At 32.0% G+C, this 23961-nt stretch overlaps 1 protein-coding gene across 3 annotated transcripts in view; it reads right to left on the reverse strand.

The window, feature by feature from the left end:
- LOC142323056 (polyamine-transporting ATPase 13A3-like) overlaps window positions 1-23961 on the reverse strand; it is a 158049-nt gene that overhangs the window by 40156 nt on the left and 93932 nt on the right. Inside the window, exons 16-20 of one of the 3 annotated variants that reach the window (XM_075362173.1) lie at window positions 21272-21426; window positions 14217-14420; window positions 12790-12996; window positions 9046-9281; window positions 8315-8412 (exon numbers count right to left, since the gene is read on the reverse strand). In XM_075362173.1, coding sequence (XP_075218288.1) covers window positions 8373-8412; window positions 9046-9281; window positions 12790-12996; window positions 14217-14420; window positions 21272-21426 — 842 coding nt within the window. In that variant the 3' untranslated portion in view covers window positions 8315-8372. Of the gene's footprint in view, window positions 1-8314; window positions 8413-9045; window positions 9282-12789; window positions 12997-14216; window positions 14421-21271; window positions 21427-23961 lie in introns of those variants that run through there. The other 2 variants (XM_075362172.1, XM_075362171.1) reach the window with 2 other exon arrangements.

Below are 23961 nucleotides of genomic sequence, written 5' to 3' on the forward strand. Positions count from 1 at the left end.
AAAAAGATAGGGTGCAGTTTCTTCCATTTGGAATTTGTTGATGAGGACTACAACAAATTGAACTCTTCTGAGGTATGACCCAAAGGGATTTTGGTACTGTCTTTTTATCAAAAACTAAAAAGAGGACAGACTCTTTAAAATTGTAGATAATTTTGAGAAAGCAACAGAGGAAGCTGGAAACAAAGAACAGTAATGGGCCTTATGACATTAAATATTATTTATCAAAATGTTCGAGGCTTGAGGACAAAAATAGATGAGTTTTTGCAGTTGCGGCTGGCACAACTCATGATGTTATTGCACTCACTGAGACAGCGTTTAATGAACATTTTTTAAACAAAGATTATTTTACAGATAAATGGGTTGTTTTTAGAGCGGACCATAATTATGATAAAATTGGAATTACTAGAGGTGAAGGTGCTCTAACTGCTGTAAATAATCAGCTCCAATATTACAGGAGGGATGACCTAGAGTTTACAAATGAATGTGTATGGATTGAGCTGCCAATGAAGGAAAGTTTGAATATTTTAATTGGAGATCATTACTGTTTTTTGACCAGAAGTCCAGAATTATGTCCTGATCTTCTAATTGAATATTTTAGATTGTTTGGCAACAAGTTGAACACCAGGAATCACAGAATAATATTAATTGATGACTTTAACATTTCTGGAATTAATAGGAATGATCGCTCATTTAATGAGCATGCACATTTTTAATATCTTCCTGTGGATAGACAAGCAATTAATTATGACAGAAGTGATTATGTTGGTCTGTATGATGCTATTGGAGAGACGAATTCAAGCTTGGTCTATACTTCTTCAAACGTTGCAAGAGGCAGCTTGTTGCTTTACTCAGATTATAGAATTTAAAATTACTCAGTTTGTGCCTGTAAAGAGGATAAGATGAAAGAGTTTTCCTAATTGGTTTTTGTGGGCGCTCATAAAATGTTTCAAAATGAAAAGGACCGCTGATAGGAGATTTAAGAATACTGGACATGATGAAGATTATAATGATTTTGCTTTTAGAAGAAGATCCAAATCCCTGCTTAGACGGAATACTTCAACTAAAGTGTTGAATGTAGAGAATGAATTGAAGATAAAACCTGCTAACTTGTTTAAATACATCAAGTCATTTATGAAGAAATCTGGTGAGATTTATTCTCTTAAGATTGGAAATAATGTCGTAATGGATGCTAAAATAATAAGCAAAGAATTTGGTAAAAATATTTCCAATTGGTTTATAAACCTGCAGTTAATGGAAAGTCTCTAAATGAAGACGGTAGGAAGGAGACAGACCTATAAATATACCCATAATCACTGGAGATGAAGTATTAGTCAGTATTAATGCATTAAATGCAGGATCAGTGGCTCATCCTGATTTCATCCTTGCATATATTTTATGATGCATTGCTGAACTAACAGCACCAGCCTTGACTTATCTATTTAATTTTAGTTTCCAATCTGCAATTTTTCCTGAGTGTTGGAATTAAGCTCAAAAAAGGCAACTTGCATGAAATATAAAATTATAAACGATTCCTGTATAAAATACAGTTTGTAAGGTGTTTACGCCATTGCGTAAAGTTGCGTTTATTCCATTGTATTCAAGGTTATGGTCGAGTCTTGTAGTTTACAGGCTGGCAATTTTATTTTGCATTTTTGTAAGGCTTATCATACGTGTACTTTTAAAATAGGTTGTTTGGGTTTGTTTTCGATATCAATTTCTCTCGGTGCCAATTTGACTTACTGTTGCATCATCATATTGGTGTCAGCTTATTTCTATCACGCATTATTTATTGCTGTTTAGTCTTAATATATACATTTTTCTTAAGTGTTTTTGTTTTCACCAATTTCAATATTGTCATAGTTCCTAGAAGTCTATTCCTCTTGTGTCTGCCCTGATGTCATTTCTTCAACTTGTACGTATTCAGAAATTATTTTATCAGTCTTACGTAATTCTTTAATGATCTGCTTGCTTGTAAATTATTTTTGTTTTTTCTTCGTTCCCGAATTCCACGTTTTCTCTAATCGTTCTCATACTAACCCTTAGACACTACTCTTGTTGTCAACACACACACTCTTCTGTCCATTGCTTTGTTCGCTTCCCCTACTTCTCACCACGCCAGCTTTGTTCATTCCAGTTCAGTTTTTCATGTTGTTTGTATGTACAGGCTGGTCCCCGGGCGGGGACCAGCTTGCGGTTCTCTCTCCCTTGCTTAATGTTAATACTTTCATCGTCTTCGTACTCTCATAAACGTTATGGTATTTCTCCGTCAAAATATTCTCTTGTTCTACTCGTCAGTGTTTTGTGATTTTACAAATTTCTATTTTCGTTTTTGCCTCGTTTCTTCGATAAATTAATTTTCAAATTCAGTAGATAACGTCTCTGTTGAAAGTGGTTCAATTACTACAAACCAGCCAACTCTATCGACGCCGAATCTTCTCCAGCTGGTGATTACATTTTCATCGACGCAGAATCTCTCCAAACTCATTACTACAAATCTGAGACGCCACGTCTTGTTTCAACTTCTAATCACAAATTGTTACCTCTATTATTTTTGATTCGCCATTACAGACTACGCCAAGGATAAACTGTATGTATATGTGCACTTTAATTTCACGAGTTCTTTTTTACCAATATTCGTGTGTTATTAAGGGATGTTCAAATCCTTCATTATTATTTATAGTAAACAGTTACGCCATTAGTAAAATTTGTGAAACATTCAGTTAATCGTACATTTTGCTTTTCAATTTCAAGTTTGGTGTAAAAAAAACATTTATTCACTTAAGTGCAGTCATGACAGGACGCTTATATAAGGTTATGTTATTGTTCATGTGCAACATATTTTACGTGCTTACTTATTACAATTTGTTTTTATTGTAATTAACTCTATCATTTAATCTTGTAACTTGTTAATCGCCGAGATTAAATCTTATCTAATCATGAACCGAATTCATATTACTTCTTCTTATATTAATCTAAAGAAAATTACTCCTGATGCGAATTTATGTTTTTGGACTTGTAATTTCATGTTTTCAAGAAAACTTATTTTCTAAAATGAACTCTATTTATGTTCACTTATTTCAATTTGATTATTGTAATTAACTTTTTTTATACTGGTATATTATCGTGGCCTTTTTTCTATACTAAACTAGAATTACATGTTTTAATTATTCAATGTTAAGTTTGATGATGTTCATAATTCAGAAAAGGCCAGTGGCAATGATAAGAATCAATGCAATTTATTTTTCTAAGTTAATGACATTTGTTCGTTGCTAATTTTCATTATTACAGAATTTGTCAGAAATGCAACAGTTTTCCAGTTACACTCTTTTTATTGATGTTATGTTTATAAGTATCTAATTGTAAATAAGGTGTTTTATGTTCTCTTGTTTTCAGGCTTTGTTAAATTGTAGATTTTCAAAATGTGTATTTGAAAAATGTATATTCATATATTTTCTCATTTAATATTCATATGTTGATTCAGCTGATATCTCTTATATAATTTCTTATATAGAATTAAGTTATGTTTATTTCATAATTCCATTTAATTTTTTAAGTTTATGATTTAACATAAGTTCAGTTGTTTTCTTTTTAATTAAATTCCAATTTCTTTTGGAAAATACGAGCTGTGTGTTCTTTTATTTTTGGTAACTTTACCCAACATAAGGTTTTGGAGAGATTAGTCTACACGCATTTATATGCCAATGTTACGAAATTCGTCAATTTTCAGCAGCATGGTGAGAAGATCCACAGCTACCAATTTAAATGACGTGCTGTCCTAAGTGGTGCCAGAATTAGAGAGTCAGGGATATGTTGACATAATATACTGATTTTCGTAAGGCCTTTGATTATGTTCCCAATGACTTATTAATTCATAAGATAAAATTATATGGTTTTCAAGGAGAAATGTATAGTCTTACCTGACAAATAAAATCTTTCAAGTAAAAATATCAGGTAAAGTCTCAAGTGAAAACATCAACAGCTGGCATTCCACAGGGACTAATTCTTGGTCCTCTTTTATATTGTATATTAATGGCATTGGAATGGGTATTGAGACAAACATTTTAATGTTTGCTGACAATGTCAAATTACAATATAAAATTAATGAGTTTTTGTTGTTTTTTTTTTTTTTTGCGTTGGAGGAGGGAAAATCTGTTACCAGACACCCAGCGGCCCGTACCGCTGGGTGTGTGGGGGGTTTCTTGCGTAAGGCGAGATCCACTTAAAACCCTCCCCCTCCAACAGCATGGTGGCGGAACTACCTAGTGAGGTACACATCGTCACCACGCGTGCCTACGGATACTCCGGGTTCCGGGTGTAGTCATTCTGCAAAGTTTTCCGGTGTCCCCCGGGGCACCCACCGGCAACGATCTTGTTGGACCCCTTCCGCCCACCCCCGAGAGCTGGCCTTCCACCCCCACTTCAGGACTGCACCCTACCCTATTCTCTTCCTTCTTCTTGTAATTTCACGGAGAGAACTCTTTTGAACCATCTCGAGCCCCTGTCCCAACCTGCGCCCGAGCCGATCATACTTTCCATCATCTCCTAGGTGAAACCGCCCCAACAAAGGGTCGCTCCGAAGCCCATCTTGGACATTTCAGAAAAGTATGTTCTACGTCGTCCACATCGTCACAGTAGCGACATAGAGATGAGCCACGCTTGCCCTTGGCATGGAGGTGGACCTAGAACGATCCATGATCCGTAAGCCATTGGACCGTCCAAAAGTTCACTTTCCCATTTCTCCTCTCGACCCAGGTCTTGATACGTGGTATCAACCTGAAGGTCCATCTACCGGTAACCGCGTCCGACCATTTCTCGATCAGCTCTCTCCTAGCAACCGCGGCGTCTCTACCCTCATATCATTCTATACGTTTAACCACCAGCAGGTCCATCGGAGCCATTCCCGTAATCACAAACACCGCCTCCAGCGAAACTAATCTGTACGCCTGCGCCAACCCGAGTGCAAGCTGTCGATAGACACTATTAATCCTACGTCTATTACGCTTAATTTTAAGGGCTTCACACCACACCGGTGCTGCATATATGACTGAGGAGGTCATGTATGCAGCACCACAATAATCCTTTTTTTTAGAGGCTGTAGGACCTCTAACATTCCTTATGGGTCTGACAACTGCTGAAGTCAATTTCTCGGTCTTTTGGAACATCTCCTTTACGTGTGTTGTAAACCCCCTCGTTTCATCGAGCCAGACACCAAAGTATTTGGCTCTGCTCAAGGGGGTCACTTCTGTGCCCTCCAGTTTAACCGAAAACCTTGGCATCCATCTTCTACCCGTCATCAGCAAAATTTCGGTTTTATGCGTAGATACTTCAAGACCACGCGTCCGTAGCCACCGCGTGGCTCTCCGACCGACCTCGCTGTGAACACCACAGCGAGGTCGTCGGCATATGCCACGAAATCCACTCCTGCAAGGAGCCTCCTGTTCAGCAGGTCGTCGTAGACCACGTTCCACAAGAGGGGGCCTAGGACCGACCGCTGGGGACCCCCCTCTCCATGGCCACGACGACCTCCTCGCCTTCTCCTCCGAAGAAATCTTCAGCTCCCTACCCGTCAAGAATTCTTGAACCAACCTGATCAAGTAGGGAGCCACTTCTTCTCTATCAACTGGCTGATTATTGATTTTCAACTCACGCTATTAAATGCTGTCGACTAATATTACCAGCGGTATCTTCCTCTTATGTCGAATACCCAGTGCCACCTCGTTAGCTATTCCCATCACTTTCTAAAACGCATCAGAGGTGGATCTCTTTTTACGAAATTCATACTGTTTATTGGACCAATCTCCTCGTCGTTCCAATTTCACCTCCAGACGTCTTGCCAATAGGGCCTCAAAGACCTTCCCTAATGTATTTGTAAGGGCAGTAGGTCTGAATTTCCCTTTTTCCTTCGGATCAACATCAGATGTCCAGGGATTTTCTCGTATTGAACTGCCCGATTAAAATAGTCTAAAAACGAAAATGGGAACGTCTCAGCAAAAACCTTAAGGACTTCCACCGAGACACTGTCCGTGGCAGGACTTTTACGCGGTCTAACCTTTGAGATTGCATGCTCCAACTCTTCGCATGTAAACAGAGGTATCTCCTCCGCCATCATCTCTCTACCACCAATTTGTATCTGCAGGAAAAAGCTCACGCAGAACACTTCTTCTCTATCAGAACACAGCCACTTCTTCTCTATCAACTGGCTGATTATTGATTTTCAACTCACGCTATTAAATGCTGTCGACTAATATTACCAGCGGTATCTTCCTCTTATGTCGAATACCCAGTGCCACCTCGTTAGCTATTCCCATCACTTTCTAAAACGCATCAGAGGTGGATCTCTTTTTACGAAATTCATACTGTTTATTGGACCAATCTCCTCGTCGTTCCAATTTCACCTCCAGACGTCTTGCCAATAGGGCCTCAAAGACCTTCCCTAATGTATTTGTAAGGGCAGTAGGTCTGAATTTCCCTTTTTCCTTCGGATCAACATCAGATGTCCAGGGATTTTCTCGTATTGAACTGCCCGATTAAAATAGTCTAAAAACGAAAATGGGAACGTCTCAGCAAAAACCTTAAGGACTTCCACCGAGACACTGTCCGTGGCAGGACTTTTACGCGGTCTAACCTTTGAGATTGCATGCTCCAACTCTTCGCATGTAAACAGAGGTATCTCCTCCGCCATCATCTCTCTACCACCAATTTGTATCTGCAGGAAAAAGCTCACGCAGAACATCCTCAGTTGAACTCCAGGTAGTCTGGGCAGCGATCTCCCAAATTTGCCTCTCACTATCTTGTAGACGTTGCCAATCGGGTTCTCGTCCAATTCATTGCAGAGCTCAGCCCATTTTGCTCCCTTTTGAGCTAATGATTGCTCTCTTTAGTTTTTTCCTGGCCAGTTTTACCATCCGAGTTGCATCTTCAATCCCCGGTGAGGCCTTGCGTATTCGTTTCCGAGTCAAACACCGATGAGCCTGATACACTTCTTCCGGAGTTCTTCGATCTGTGGAGACCACCAATAGACAGGTCTATGCATCTTATCCTTGTTTCATCCTCTTAGGACCTATCAACAGGTGTTGAGAATGACCTCGTGCAGTTCTTCCTTCTTGCTCCAGTTTGTTATATCCACCCAATCTCCTTTCAAACACCTTTCGTATTCTCCGCACCAACAATGGTTCCACTCACCAAGGGAGCATCCTACTGGCCCAAGAGACTCGAGGACATCCAACGACCTCTTCAATGTATCTGTGGTTGCTGAGCGTCTCCTCAGCGACCACCAAAATTAATGCTTATGAGGACATTTTAGCCTTTCAAAAGGATATTGATAAAATTTCTGTATGGTTCAAATGTAATAAAATGGACAAGACGGTCGTGATTACATACTCCAGGAGGACTTGGTGAAGTACTGCTATTTAATTAATGATATTGTAATTCATCATTTGGAGAAAGTTTGTGACCTGGCATTTATTTTGGATACCAAGCTGCTACTGAATAGCTACGTAGAGGAGATAACATCTATAATGAGGCCGAATCTTAGACTGCTTCTTTGGGCGAGTCAAAATTTTCAGTGTATTGATACCATCTTGATGCTCTACCCGACCATAGTCAGTCCAGTTTTAGAATATTGTTCAATGGTCTGGAATTATAATAAAGCTAACACCAATAAACAGATAGAAAGAGTTCAAAGAAAATTCCTATTCAACTTGCTCCTGTGTGGTTTATGTAACAGAAGTCAAACATATGAAGAACAATGCAAATTGCTTGGTTTAAAGTCTCTTACAGAGAGGAGGAGCCAGCATAATGTAATATTTATTTACAAGGCACTGCACAACTTATGGATATTGATATTGCTGTAGTAGGATCAAGAGTACCTTATGTAAATAGTAGGAGGCATGAGTTATTTGTAAATGAAAAATGAGTTACATTGTTGCCTATTGCAAGATGTATAGCGAGTTTAAACAGGATTAACTAAAGCATAAATATAAATGTTTTTGACTATGCATTTTTAAAAATAGTCTTAAAGCCATGAAGTTATGTGATAGTTAAGAATTAATTTTAATTATTCTGATTTGTTTTTATTTTTTAATGAATTTCTTTGAAAGGATATTCTTTAGATTATATATAACATAAATAGATTAAAATTTAAAAATAAATAATAAAAGAAAGGAATGATAAAAAAGTAAATAAAGTTATTATATGAAGCACTTGTGTTGGATTAATTTAGGATATAATTCAATAATGGTTTAAGGTAATTTGTTTTAGATTATTCCCCTTAGTGTTTCTAGCTAAGTAGGATGCATTACATTAAGAATCTTCTGTTCTGTTCTGCTCTACTGCACCTTTTTCTGAAAATTGGATAGGTCATCTTGCTTCCCTCAGTTGATAGGGTTATCTTCTTGGAGGAATGTGGGTTGCCTATAAGATATTAATAATATTACTATAATTTCATAATTATTCATCATTTACAAATGAAATTTAATATTGATATAATAATCAAGAAATAACAAATAAAGAAAAAAATTTGTAGTAAAGAGATCAATAAAATTATTACACTTATAAAACAGGAAACAAACTAAATCATGATTAGTTTCCCATGATAACTAACAACTACAAAAGTGGTGAACTCATTTAAAAATATAAATACATACATACATATATGTATATATATATATATAGTACCTAAACGTGTGCTTTTTTTTATAGGAATTACACTATTTTATGAATGAATATTTATGGATTATTTTAAGGAATCCAGTGTAAAAATCAAATTTTATTTTATAGTCATTAAAAAAAGTGTTTAATTTGAAACAATTTATAGTTAATTTTTTTTCTATGTTTTATGCAGTGAATAATAATAATAATATACATTGTATATAACTAATAATGATCTACTAATATTATTAATAATAATGGCTCCTGATAAATCAGAAGCTGTATTAAGTTAATTTTGCTGTATTTTTTTGCACATATAAAAAAACCATCAAATTTAAATGTAATGAAAGCATTAAGTATTATTTATGACATAAATATCAATTATTTTATACATACCATGGTTGCAACTCGAGGATATATAAAGACAGTAACTGAAATATCAAAACCAATAATATCTGAAGAGATAATGGCAATATATTATTGACTGATATAAGACTTGTAATAGGTTGCTGGATTATCAGTGTATCAGAAGGACCCGACTTGCCCATTGTCATAACTAAGCTTGTTGTTACTACTAAATCTATATATAGAAACTCCATTGTACCCACCTCAGTGCCGATCTGAAAATAATTCTACATATAATTGTTATTTATTCTATTACAATCAGAAAAATTGTAATTACTGAATCAGGAAAATCACAGAGCTACATTAATTCATCGCAGTAGTATAATATTGTTCACTGCAGTCTTATGATTAAAATTGCTTTGCTTGTTTTTAAATTACGTTTCTTCATTACTGTTGTCGATGGAAGATAAATTTTTGAATGATGATTTGTTGCACTCTAGCAGCAATTACCATCTCATCTATGGCATTTTTGTTTTAATCCAGATTTCATAAAAAAAATCGTTACCTTTGGAATATTTTAAAAATAAAAATATTATTGAATAAATAAATATTTAAAATGATAAATTCTCTTTTCGAGTAAAGAATACGTTAGTTGTCTCTATTATTATCGAACCTACTTTATCCATTTATCCCAAATCAGTAATATTTCTCTCAAAGTGTCTTAACTTACAGTTATTTTTTATTTTTTTTGAAAACTGGTAGCTGTCTTGTAAATAAAACTGTTTTGTTTTTAAGTAAATAAAAATGTTACCACTATGTAATCATATTGAATTGAACATTTCAACTTCTTTTTATTTAGTAAAGTATAATTTTTACCTGATGTAGGGAAACTTAATAATGTCCACTGATTAATCTATTTCTTTTCTTATGATTGTATGTTTTGAAACACTGCAACTTTCTAAGTTGCTTTTAACAACATTAGTGGCCAAGAGTTTTATAAAAGTTCCTCATAAAATTTACTAATATTGTGGCAAATAATGTTTTCAAATTATTTCTAAACACAACTAAAGAACTATTTGAGATAGTTGAACTATTATTGAGATAAACTGGAAAACAAGATTAAGCTAAATAATTATTTATTAAAATTTTACTTAATTCTAAAACTATGTTTAGTCATTTTGTTGTTAAACAGTCATTAACAGTAGTCTCGCTAAGGAAAGGTATGTATAAGAAACTATGAAATTAAATAAAAAAAGAAAAAAGAAAAGATAACAGTGGTAAGAAATATTCATTAACAGATAAACAGTAAGTCCACTATGATTTAATGCATGCCTCTTTATGTATTGTGGGTAGATAAAACTTATCTCAAGAAACATATTCCTCAAATATTAAAAGAACTTTAAGAGAAACCTAAAAAGAATAATAAATTTTGAAAAGAATCTTAAACTGAAACCTATAAAACAGACATCCATTCCCGACAGCAAAATTATCTATAATTAAAATTTTAAGTCAAAATTCTTATAAACAAAATTCTTATGAGCATAATCCTGTTTTCCAGTTTATTTTAGCTGTAAATATTAAACTGAAAGCATGAATTAAAATTCACATTGCATAGCTATGATGTTTAAAGTGAAATCCTCGTAATGGGCCTTCTTAATAAAATAAGCTGTATGTAATGACTTTTTACTTAACTAAAAGATTTAAATATACAACAGAGTTTAGGAGATTAAAAAAAAACAACTCGCCTTATTATTTAATCTTTTTAAATGGCAGAATGAGAATGGTAGCATTCAGAACTGCTGGTGGACAAATGTAATAAAAGAACAGTCTTAAAGCTGTTTATTATAAGCTCTGGGAAGAAGGATTTTTTTGCATCCCTCTTTTCCAGTAGCTGGCCTTTTCAGGCCCACCACAAGGTTATGAATTACGAACCGTCGAAGCCATCGACGACAACAGTCCTTCTCAGGGCTACCATAAGGTTAGCAATTACAACGAGCTGTCGAAGCCAATTGACGACAAAAACGGCCTTTTCAGGGCTATTATAAGGTTAGCAAGTGCCATGAGATGTCAAAGCCATTCGGCGACAATACACACATACACACACACAAGCACGCGCGCGCACTTTAATGAATTAAATTGGTGAACTGTGAGCCTCTATCTATAACTGTGTTAGCTGGGATTGAATTGGATGATTCAAATGAATAACATTACGAAAATAACAAAATTAAATTTACATTAAATAATATAAAATAAATTTACAAAATTTCTGTTTAATAATAATTATGGGTTTCCCGTGGGAACTGAGTGTGAGGCTAGAGTAGTGATGTGATGTGAGCACCTCATGCACGGCTAGACCAATCATCACCCTTAACTGGTAACAAATGGCATGCCCCTGGGGTCCTGTTTTGGGAGGCGCAATGGATTGCTCTTATAATATGTTTACAAACAATGGTCCAATTTTCAAAATTCAAACCGGGTATTTGCTAGTATAGTACAAAATCATGATGGAACCAAACCGGAACAAAAATTAACTGGTGTACTCAGAAAGATTGAGAGGCCTGTGTTAGGTCAAGACCAGTTTGAGTCTGGCGAGCTCCCACAAATAGTCTTTGCAGAGTTCCATAAAATTAAAAAAAAGCAAAACCAAAAATACATTAGTACATAAACAGAGTCAAAAAAATCTCATAAATATACAATAGCTAAATATGACCTACCTTACAGGACAAAAAATAAAACAAAACAATTTTTCATATAAAGGACTTGCTCAAGACAAAAACAAAACCTTCATGATACATAAATTAAACTCCTCTCATGGTGCAAAGTTCTATATTTAACAAATAGGATTAAACTCAAACAAGATTAATAAATACATAAAAGCTCTCATTAATAACATGGAGTCAACATTTGCTGACCATTTCATTACAACCTACACATGAAAAAAAATGCAATGCCTACATATTGAATGAATAGATATAAATTAGATTTAATAGAATTTTTGACTACATGTAAAATAAATGTCTTCCAAGCACAAGAAAAAGCTAACAGTAGCGACTTCAGGTGGAATCACGGTACAAAAGATTAATACCAGCACTAGTATCTCTAAGGTAAATGGCAAGAGGAAAAAAGTGCTCTAATGAAAGTCCATAAATTTGAAAAGTCCATGTGTAAATTTGGTTCAGTTTGTCATTGAAAAAGTTAATAATAGTTTTGTAAAAGAAATAAAATATTGACCTTTATAATATTTAATTTTATGCATTAAGTTAAAAGAGGTAAGTATCCAATTAAACTATGTTTTTTCTACATTTATGATTATGAATGATAAATAATGCCAGAATATTTTAGGTAAAAAACCTCAGATCATATAATGAGAAGACCAATCGGCCAGCCTTTTCTATTAATCTGAATTACTATAACTAAATACTTAACCCAAAACATTCACATATGGATGAATATATATTCATATGTGTATATAAATACATACATACCAATAGAAATACAGAATTATAAAATCTTATTTAAAAATACAAACAACATTATCTGACTTTCATTTCACACATTATTTTAGTCGATTTACAAAATTTCTCCTCTTCATGTAAACTGCTCAGGCAAATATTTTAGATTATTATCATCAACAAGTTTATTTTTACCTTCTAATCTCTTCTATAGTAAGGAAAAATTTTATAAACATCAGATAAAAATTTACAAATACATGTCAAATGTATTTTAATATAAATATTAAAACATTATAAAATAAAGAACAAAAAACACTATGTTTTGTATAAATTATATACTTACTCTGTATAGTACAATGACAGAAATGAACTGGATAAGACTGTACATAGTCATAAAGTTGAATAACCCAAAACTTGTAACCAAGGCACAACGTCCTTCTTTAATTAGTTCTAAGACACAATTTATATTACCTTTCTGGTAAGTGAAGGGAGCAACTATTGATGTTTCTGTCTGAGACAGTGAGATTCCAACATGTGCAGCTTTCAGAGCCTGAAAAAAACAATAAATTTTTAATAAAAATGTAACTTTGAACGGAACACTGTCTTTAATGAGTACAGAATGTGAAGTTAAAAAATAACTGTCATCTGACAAGCAACAGCTGTTCAATGCAGTTGTTAGCAACATTAATAGCTGCTATTTTGGATATCAGAAGCTTTTTCATTCATTTCATGACTGGTACACATGTAACCAACTATCACTACATTTCTCCCTGATAAAATAATTACTTTATACAATATTTATTAATAATGTTTTAATACTTCTGTGTATAGTTATACCATTCAACTTCATATTAGTATTCTAACTTCTTTGTAAAATTTTATTAGTTCTTTGTTTAATCTCACTGAAAAAAGCAATCTAACAGTTTAGGCTGCAATAATAAAAAAATTAAAAAAAAAAACTAACTGTGAAGTTTTGCTTCTGCTTGTGAAGAAATCTAATGTGTCAAACAGTGCCCTCCTAGAATTTACAATATTCAGTCTCAAATAATCTAAAAAGGTGCCCCTTTTTCAAAGTTTCATTGAAGTCAGTTTGCAAAATAAGAAGCCTTAACGATTTAGAAATTCTTTGCAACATCTAACTGTGCAATTGTATTGTAAAAGATAAAAAATTTATAATTAAAACTGCAAACAATGTTATAATCATAGAACATATCTCAGACTGATCTCTGTGACTTATATGTGAAGTTACAGTTTTTGACTATTATATATAATATAGCAATATTTTTAAGTGCCATAATTTTGAGCAAAGTGCCCTCCATTCTTCAACTCTAGATATTTACAAGGTAAAACTATTCTAATTCTCAAACTAGATTTTTCACTGATATTAAATAAATGATCCAGAAAAATTATTTTAACTGTCACACAACTTGAAAATAATTATTGCAACTTTTTAAATTTTGATTGGTTATTTTTCCCCCGATTTTTATACTTCTGTTTTAATAAACTTGTTAAGACATTAACTATTCATCAACAGTCTTTCGGACTCTTGGGAACTCATCAAATCACAAAATATCAAATAGAAATAAAAAATATTGCAGGTATGAATATTCTCAATAAAGCTAAACTGTAGGAATAAATAAAATATAGAAGTTGATAAATATAGCACTATTAATTTACATCATTAGAAATATGTTCACTCAGAAGAAATATTAAATTGTTAATACACTGCTAATGATTTAGGAATTATTCTTTTGATAACACTAAACTTACTCCACAATCATTTGCTCCATCGCCACACATCATGACAAAATAGTCCAGTCCTTGAAGAAATTCTATTATCTGAGTTTTTTGCTGAGGAGACATTCTTGCAAATACAACTGTTTTTACAGTAACAGCATCAACCAACAAAGGAAAATGTGTTTTAAGAAAAGACCAAGTGTTACCATCCATGACCAATTGAGTGTAAATATCATTCTGAAATAATTACATGAAAAAATTAAAATACTATGAATAATTAATGACAATGAAACAAAAATGGATTCTTAAGATAAAAAGTTTTTTACATCTGTGATAGAAGAGAATAGGCTCTGGAAATTGACCAGTAGAAGCATCAGTTCTGGTGAATGGAAATGAGAATGTTCAGTGATGGCAAATATCTGTCCACTTACATAAGAACTTATCAAGAGAGTTCTCATAACCTATTCCAACATTGTACCTACATGAATTGCTCTGCTGATCTGAGCAACTCAAGATTGGACGGTTTGGGTAAGCAATCCCAACAGAAAACCAGGTCAGTTAGCTATATCTGTGTTTGGGGAGCTTGGAAATTACATCCTTAGTTATATCTTTAGAACCTGACGGTTTCATGGCAACAGTGACATCTTGGGAAGTAGTACCTAAAGGTAAAGCATGAAGTGAGAACTACCAGAGAATTAGCAAGAGAAGTGAGAGAATTAGCAATCCCAGTGTTGTGTCAATCACTCATCTATTGGCATTCTTTGATTCAGAGAAATAACATGTGCTAAACTGGTCAGGTTAAAGGAAAAAAATCAGATAAGAAACTTTTAAGAAGATTTGGTAGGGAAATTGAAATTGTGAAAGGTGGTCAATCAAAAAACTACCATGTACTTTGTATGTATTGTGGAACTCAAAAAATACTCAAATTAATTCAAAATAAATGAAAGTAATAATAAAAATAAATATGCCAAAATCAGATGGAGAAAATTCATTTTTTTATCATCCTGCCTAAACTGAATGCAAGGAAAAGAAATATCAGTGATTTCATTCACTGTATATATGTGCCCAATTGCACTGTATGAGAGAACGATGTGGTTGTAAAACTGCTGGAAGTTGCAAAATTCTTCTCTTCTTTGACTGACTTCCATTAGTTGTTCTTTAGTGTTATAATAATTTTCTTTTTTTTGAGGAATGGCTTAGGATGTCTTGCTGCCCATATGCAAGATGATCATTAGACTTAGACTTATTGCATAAACAAGAATCAGAGTCTCTGAATCAGTTCACAAGCAGTCTCCTCTATCAGATAAAAGCAAGGATGTAGTGACTCTACATTAAGGTCCTGCATCTTCAGCATGGAGAAATTAGCAGGGTCAGACCTACATCAATATGATTCATAATGGGGGGAAAAGGGATCAGGGATGAGGAAAAGGGGTACTAGTAGGTAGTTCAGTGTCTTGCCCAGGACTATTTTCCCTATACACAGTGATTCACTAGAGCACTTGCTTAATTTTTAGTAACAACATGATATTAGAAGACAAATATGAATGCACAGCACACCTGTGCTCTGTTCTGAGAGATTTGTCACTAAGCTGGTATAAATAACATGGTAGGTCAGTTAGTGGAACAACATATGAAGGGTCTGTGTGTCTAAAGTTGAGCTTAGACCCTTGTACGTGAACTCTAGATATTTGATGACTTCTATTTTCAACTAAATTTGCCTTTCCTGGGTAAATGAGGGCTCTGCCTAGGGAGATGAACAAGTCACCAGCTACATATGAAACTCTCCTAAAAAAATGGAAACAGCAAGTCCCCATTTTAAAAATATTTGACTTCGTGTGTGTGTATATATATATATATATAGTTACCCCAGCGAATCTACGAGTTTGTGACATCACATGCTGACATCTCATTATATTATTGTTTTCCAAAACATTATGTTTGCGCCTAATTATTATTTTTATTTAATTTTTCGACTTACAAACAATATGCGGCCAAAAATACATTTTGTTGTGTGTTCAGTTCTTTCCACTTGAGTTGATTACATGCATAAAAATGCTTAATGACTCAAACTTGTAAACAATAACAATTTCTTAACGAATGACTAATGCTCTGATTGGTATTAGGTACAGGCCAATAAAAATGTATACATGTAGTTAGAAATGAAGTCTTTCGTCACAACTATATTTACATCTGTTGTCATTCATAGTACACAATGTGTGTATAAAGAAATAAACTTTAGTCATGTTTATATCATGTTCAGTGAAGTTATTCGTATAACGTTTTTGTGCGGTCATATTATTTTGTAATTACTAATTGTTTTTTGCAAATTTTTTAAAATATATTATTTGTTTTATTTTTGTTCGTGAGTTATTAGTGCAGACTGTTATGGCAGAATTTAAATCCGTATTTAAGAAAAAAAAACTTGAGTCAAGCACGTGAAATTATAAATAATGTTTATGATTCTATGAAAAAAGAAGCTCTAACAGTTGGTAAATTAACTGACGACAAACATATAGTTAACATTAAAAAATCCGAAGAAAGACTGCTGCTGCTTGTGGAATATCAAGAACACAGGTTCAAAAACTCAGAATAAAAAGAAGACATCATTCTTCAATCAACATCCCAATCATGTTCTTTCTGGACGTTGAAAAAGTACAAACGATGTTCGAAACCTGTCAGTGGACTGGATAGTTTTGATTTAGGTGTAGTTAAAACAATTAATAAATTTCATTCAAAGAATGAATTACCTACTTTAAAAAAAATAAGGCAAGAACTTCAGCCATCTACTGATTTTAAAGGCAGTGAATCAACATTAGCTGTTATTTTAAAAAAAGTCAGGTTTCAAATGGCATAAAACTGAAAATAACAGAAAACATTTAATTGAGAAATTCGACATCAGATGGAAGAGAATTGAATATTTGTAGGCAATGGCTAAGTACAGACAAAGCAATGCTACAATTGTTTATTTGGATGAAACGTAAGTTTTAAGTTCGCATTGTTTGACATATCGTAGTCTGATGGTATTGATGAGGGACTTCATGTGCCGATTAATAAAGGTGACCGTTTAATAGTAATTCATGCTGGAAGAGAAATCAGTTTTATTCTAAACGCATTACTAACTTGGAAAGCCAGTTAAAAAAGTGGCGACTACCATGACAACATGAATACAGACAATTTCATGAAATAGGCGTGTGAAAAATTGATTCCAAATCTTCCACCAATGTCAGTAGTAGTTGATAACGCCCCTTATCACAATACAGGTACTGATAAAGTGCCAAATTCTAACTCCAGAAGAAAAGATATGACCGACTGGCTGGAGAAAACCCATATTCCTTATAGTTCAAAAATGCTGAAACCACAGTTACATAAAACTAAAGTACAAAAATATCACTTGCATGAACTTTAGAAAAAACATGGGCATCGTGTACTTAGACTCCCACCGTACTATCATGATTTGAATCCAATTGAGATGGTATGGTCAGCAGTAAAAAGACTTGTGGCAAGTCATAACACATTTTCTTTCACAAATGTTGAAAAATTAATTCCATGAAAATGACTGGAAACCGTATTGTGAAAAAGTAAAAAAATATTGAAAACGAGTACGAAAAACTGGAACCACTGATAGATGAAATGACAGAACGTTATATTATACTTGTAGACTCTGATAGTGAAAGTGACAGTGATAGCGATTCATTTAGCGAGGATGGTGAACTTACTAGAAGTTTGAATTAGATGCATGAAGAAAATTCAAGTAAGCGTTTGTTTATTATTAAAAATTAATAATTTAGTATAAATAAAGGTTATAAAATAATTAATTATATATTGTTTATAATTAGTAAATGTATATATGATAGTTATTACCACGTACAATATGATAGTAAGCAATAGTTTGACTTGATACACGGAGTTGATGTTTTCAGGCTGAGTTGTAATATGCAGTCTGCTCGTGACGTCACAAGCTCGTATATTGGCTGGGCCTAGTTATTAAGACATTAAATGGCAAAAACATTAGACAACTTAATGAATTTTTTAAAATAATTATTACCATTAGAGATTTCTGCTGTCAGAGCGGATAATGGAAATGGCTTACTCCTTTGTATTGTTGATTGAAATTATATAATTGCCTTCATGTTAATATAAAATATACTAATGAATTTAAAAATATATATATATATATATATATATATTCATATTTATCTGGACATATATATTCTGTTTCCAATCTCTTGAACATGTTTTTTTAAGACTCCTTGCTTTCGGTTACTGATTGTTAGAAAGGTGTTAAAAATTTTAATTGAAAGTTAATAATACATAACAAATATAAGAATGATCCTCGTTTCATTTCTTCTAAAGTTGTTAATATCTGGAAATATAACGAATTCTAAGCTTTTTATTTCTTCAAGAAATCAGTCACTGGATAAATTGTAACTGTAAAACTATAAAATGGATTAAACATTGCAAGGAATGTAGATGTATTTAATTGTGTAAGTAGTGATGCCATTAGTGAATACATAAAATTTTTGCTGACCATAGTATAAAATTTTTGACAAAATATTTGTGTTGGGAGTAATCAAATTTTTTTTTGGAGGTAATTAGTAAAAATGTGACAGGTAACATTACAACTGCTATTTATTCAATCAATGTGTGTTGGTAGGTAATAACTCGTAATGTTTTTTATAAAATTATTGAAAATACCATCATACTTAATCATTATGAGAATATTTTTAAATTTATACCAAATTAAAAGTCACATTTTTACACGCCACCTAAATGTAATGTAATGTTTCGATTGCATTTCAGTTATTTAATGTGTGTTTGTTGGAAATGTTTTTTTTTTTAAATGCATTTGTGAAGTGCAATTTTTTGTAGTTTTTATGGAGTTTTGTATTTATAGGCAAGTGAAAAGTGATATCTTTAAACCTGGTATGTTGAAGTCGAGTTACATATTATGAACAATATTGGTTATGCACTGATTATATTTCACTTAGCGGGTGAATACTGAGGTAAATACTTTTTTGAATTTATGATTGTAAGCAGAGGAAAGTAAGATTGGTATTTTTCTCTCAGATCAGCAAGAAGGTAAGAGTGTTACTGTTTTCAGGGTATTTTTGCTAAAAGATGAAATTTAGATTCTTTATTAAGTTGGTAAAGTATGACTTCACCCAGCTGAGAGCTTCTCCTCTGATACAAATTATCAAATTTTTCTTAGCAACATATAACTAAATCAGTGCTTTACTGAATCATATCATAAATCTGATATGGGGAGTTTTGATTAACTGTCTTTTTTTAAATAGTTCCTTAAGATTAGGAAAAAGCTATGTTTAACAAATTTTCTTAAAATCATTTGAAGGTAGGTTACATTATATTTTCCAAGAAAATTTGATATTCTACTTTATACAATTTCTTCAATAATTAGAAAATGAGGATAAAAGGATATTATTTTGTAATTGAATTGCACAACTTTTCTTATGGAAGGGACTTAAGGTAACTTATGCCTTAAAGAATGTCAAAAATTTTCCATCAGTAAAAGATTCATTTATTAAATTTATAAGACAATAATAACATGTACAATTTCTTTTAAATAGAACAAGGAATTTCATCAGTATCAGCTGAATATACAATGCTTTTGTATTATATTCTACCTTTACAACTTTTATACTATATGATTGCTTTTTATATTTAAAAAAAAAAATTAACTTCTTGGATACTGACTAGAAACAAAAATATTGAATATCAATGGGAATATCAAAGGGAATATCAATGCGCTTTGTTAATTTTTCTAGTTTGAATCGAGTCAGTATTATTTTTGTAGTTGGAAATTCCTGAAAAAAGTGATTAAATTCCTCTTCAACAAGAAAATGAGGAAGGCTATTTGAAACTAGAATTTACTTTTATTTTTAGTGAGGTTGTTTTATTAAGAATTCCAGTTTCACTTTTAATGGTATCTTTCTTAGGGTTTCTTCAACTGTAATTATTTATTAAGTTATTATTATATTATGTAGTCAAGTGTGTCATTAATGCTTTTTTAAAAAAAGATGAGAAAACAAAAGACCAGTTGAAAATAAACTGAAATGAACAAAAAAAATTCCTAAGTGAATGCGAATATTAACAATATATAAAGAGTAATCTGAAGAATAGAAAACACAAAACATATCTGATATAACATTTGGTCAGGAGATAATTTGAGTGGTGACATATTAGATAATTATTAAAATTATAAATGTTTGTAATAACAAGATTTTATTAATAAAATGTTTTTAATAACTTCTTTCTAAAGGTCTTCAATCGCTAGTGTGAGCAGATTCAGTGACTCGCAGCTACTGTTTTCATCCTATTGTCAGCTAATTATATTGCTGGCACTTTTTTTAATTAGGAAGCCATGTCTTTAGAATGTGGTTGAAAAGTAAGAGGGATATGAATTGTGTATGTTCATTTAATATATAGGTGTTATATATTAAATGACTATTTTTATAACTAACAATAACTTTAACAATATATCTTTCTTAGTTAATATATTTCAGAATATTCAAATGTGTTAAGTTGTTGTTTATTTATGTGAAAATAGAAAATCAAGGGTGTTGTCAATGTCAGTGGATTTTTTACTGTTGGTTATGAGATGATTGGAAAATTTAGATACTATGTCAATATGGAAGGTTTTTAGGTGTTCATTGTATCTTTGTTTGAAATCGCATCTCGTTTGACCAATATAAAATCTTGTGGAGTAGGAAGAGTTTAGGTTACATATTCCATCCTGGTCAGGCATGGCATTACAAAAAAAATGTTACATATTCCAGAAGTGATGTATTTGTTTATTGATTGTGTTCTGTAGGGAATGATTTGCTTCGTTTTGTTTGTTCTGACTGCTAAATTGTATCCAGATTTTTAAAACTGTAATTTTCTCAATAGTTTTTGTTTACATATATTAATGGGATTTGTTTTTTGTAATGTTTATTATTGTTTTTATTTTGATTTATTTTATGTAGAACTTAGTCGATAAGTGTGCTGTTATATATATTTGCATGGGATATATGTTTTATATTGCTAAATTCTTCTATATGATCTTCAGGTGAAACTTAGCAAGTACTTACCAGATTTATGTTATTGCTTTCTGCTCCATGAAGAGATTCTGCGCATATTTTTGGAGTTGAAGATGATCTATTGATGTAGAGTGATACAACATGACACTCAGGAGATAGAATTCCACATTCTCTACTAACGCTCACAGCAGTCATCATGTTATCTCCTGAACAGAATATTATTATATGGTGTAAATGAATCAACTATTATTCTGAATTGTATGCTGATCAAAAACAGCAGTCTACATGACAGTATTTTACGTAAAATATTACACAAGATTCAATAAACAAGTACAAATTTATTTAATTTTCATCAAAACCATTTCGTCTTATTAAACTGATTTTTATATTGGTTATTAGAAACAGTAGTAGTTTCTAAAGCTGTGGAAAGTTTGATAAAAACTTTTAAGTCATAGAACACGTGACTCAATATGAATTGGCATTATGAAATGACAGAAGTAACATTGGCTTATGTTAAAAGTAATGTATTTTGTAATAGTTTCAATTTATATTATTCAACTTATGTAAAATCTTTTTATTTTATAAGTATATTAATTCAAATTAAGAAAAATGTTATATGGACAGAAATGACTTCAAGCTGATCTCATTAATTATTAACCTCGCATGAAAACTTTGCTGAAAATAAAATAACGTTTTGCTAATCAACGAGATATAACAAAAGAAGAAAGAGAAACTTATTCAACATTTAAAGACCAAAAATAATTACAGAAATTGCGTAAGAAGGTGAATGAATATCCAAAATGAGTGATTATCAATCTAAGTGGATGACTATAAATAATATTCTGAGCAAAAGCTCTGAAAATCTATGGTATTACAGGTATAAAATAAAAATATATTGCAATAAACAGTAGCTGTAGGAAGATCCCAGATATTAAAGAGGGGGTGGTATGGTTGATTTTGCGAGTGGTTAAAAAATACAACATTTCATACCTAAGGAAAATAAATGACTTTTTTAAATGTTATAATTCTGTCCTTAAAATAAAATTTAAGGCAAAACCCCATAAAAGTTCTGGACTGGCTGAAAATTTACATGCAGGTTGTATTTTCTGAGTAAATAAATACAATGAAAACTTTCATAGGTAGCAGTGGAGCAATTTTTTAAATTACTGCTTTTTCAATGTTTTTATATAAAAAAATAATAAAATTTATAAAAAGTGAAGCAGAAGACAATTTTAATGAAATTATACATCTTACACCATAATCAAAATGGTTTGGTAAAAAAAAAATATAAACCGAGTTAAAACCTTTGATGGGAAGACAAAGCGACCTTTTTTCATTGAAAAAGGATTTAAAAAAATGCTTACATAAAATACTTACATTTTTAACTATGTGAAGAAAGAGTATACTTACATATGGAAAAATATAATTGTCTGATCAATTTTTTAGATGAAGCCATAGTTACAGATGTATTAATCTACACAATGTCAAGACAATTTGAAGAAGTATATAAAAAAACAGCCAAATAATCATAAGCTAAATGTGTTTTTCAAAAGAATGTTGAAATATTATCACTATATTAGTAATTAAAACCAAAGAAGCACAATACAAATAAAGAATAACTAGTAATGTTAGTAATCCATTTATGTTTCAGTGTAATGTGATTACAGGCTGTAATACTGGGCCACAATTATTTTATTTGAACTATTCTTACAGTGCATTGCTCCGATAATAGAACTGTCAATAATACAACTACTGTAAAAAGTTCCTATAAATTCAGTGATTAATTACTTTGCTGCAATAGTGAAAAATTGGTTTTCATAATTGTTAATATTTGTGGATGATAGATTACTAACAGTCTAATCACAGATCATGTTATTGAAGTAATCCAAGAATAAATAATACTTCATATTAGAGAACAAAGAATGGAATATGCCTTTACAGTAGATGGAGTTAGCTTTGGTTTGGCCCAAACCAAAATAAAATATATCATAACTATAAAAACTTGTTCTTAAAAAACGTATTATTTTTGTTGTATTTCTTGATACATTCAAAACTACAAAAATATTTCCAGCTAAATAAAACTGGAAAAATTAACCTGCTTGGTAAAGTATGAATTTGCATTGCTCTGACTTAATGATGACCCTGCCAGAATGTGACTGATAGATTTTTCATCATAGATATGAGTGATCAATAGATATCAGATAGGACATCAGTAATGAAATCCTTTAATATGACAACTTAATGTATTGAATAAAATTAAGCTGCCAATATAATGTGGTATTTCAATGGTAACAGCTGATAAAGTGTAATGAAACAGGGCTAATGCTGAGAGGTAATGCTTTATTTACAGATTTTATTAAAGCCAAGCTTACAATAATTCCATAACCACTTGACGGTGCACTGATGAATGGTAAAAAAAATTGTTTTCATTTTTAAAATTTTTGTTACCAGTTAAAATTTCTGTGAAATTATCTTTTTCTCATAAATTTACCATTCTAGGATACCATTTTATATTTTAAGAATATCCTAGATTCAGATTCAGATCTGTAATGTCTTGGGGTTTCAACTCTGTAACTTTTCTATTACTTTTACAACAAATTGTTGCTATTCTTCCGTCAACTGCAACATTTAATTAATTACATTTAGTTGTATTTGTATAAATATTACATTAAAGCTCTATAATAAATTATATCTTTATTAATCAAAACTTTTACAACCGTAAAATTACAAATCAAAGACTT

The sequence above is a fragment of the Lycorma delicatula genome, chromosome 4 (assembly GCF_047948215.1).
Source record: "Lycorma delicatula isolate Av1 chromosome 4, ASM4794821v1, whole genome shotgun sequence".
Taxonomy (NCBI): Eukaryota; Metazoa; Arthropoda; class Insecta; order Hemiptera; family Fulgoridae; genus Lycorma; species Lycorma delicatula.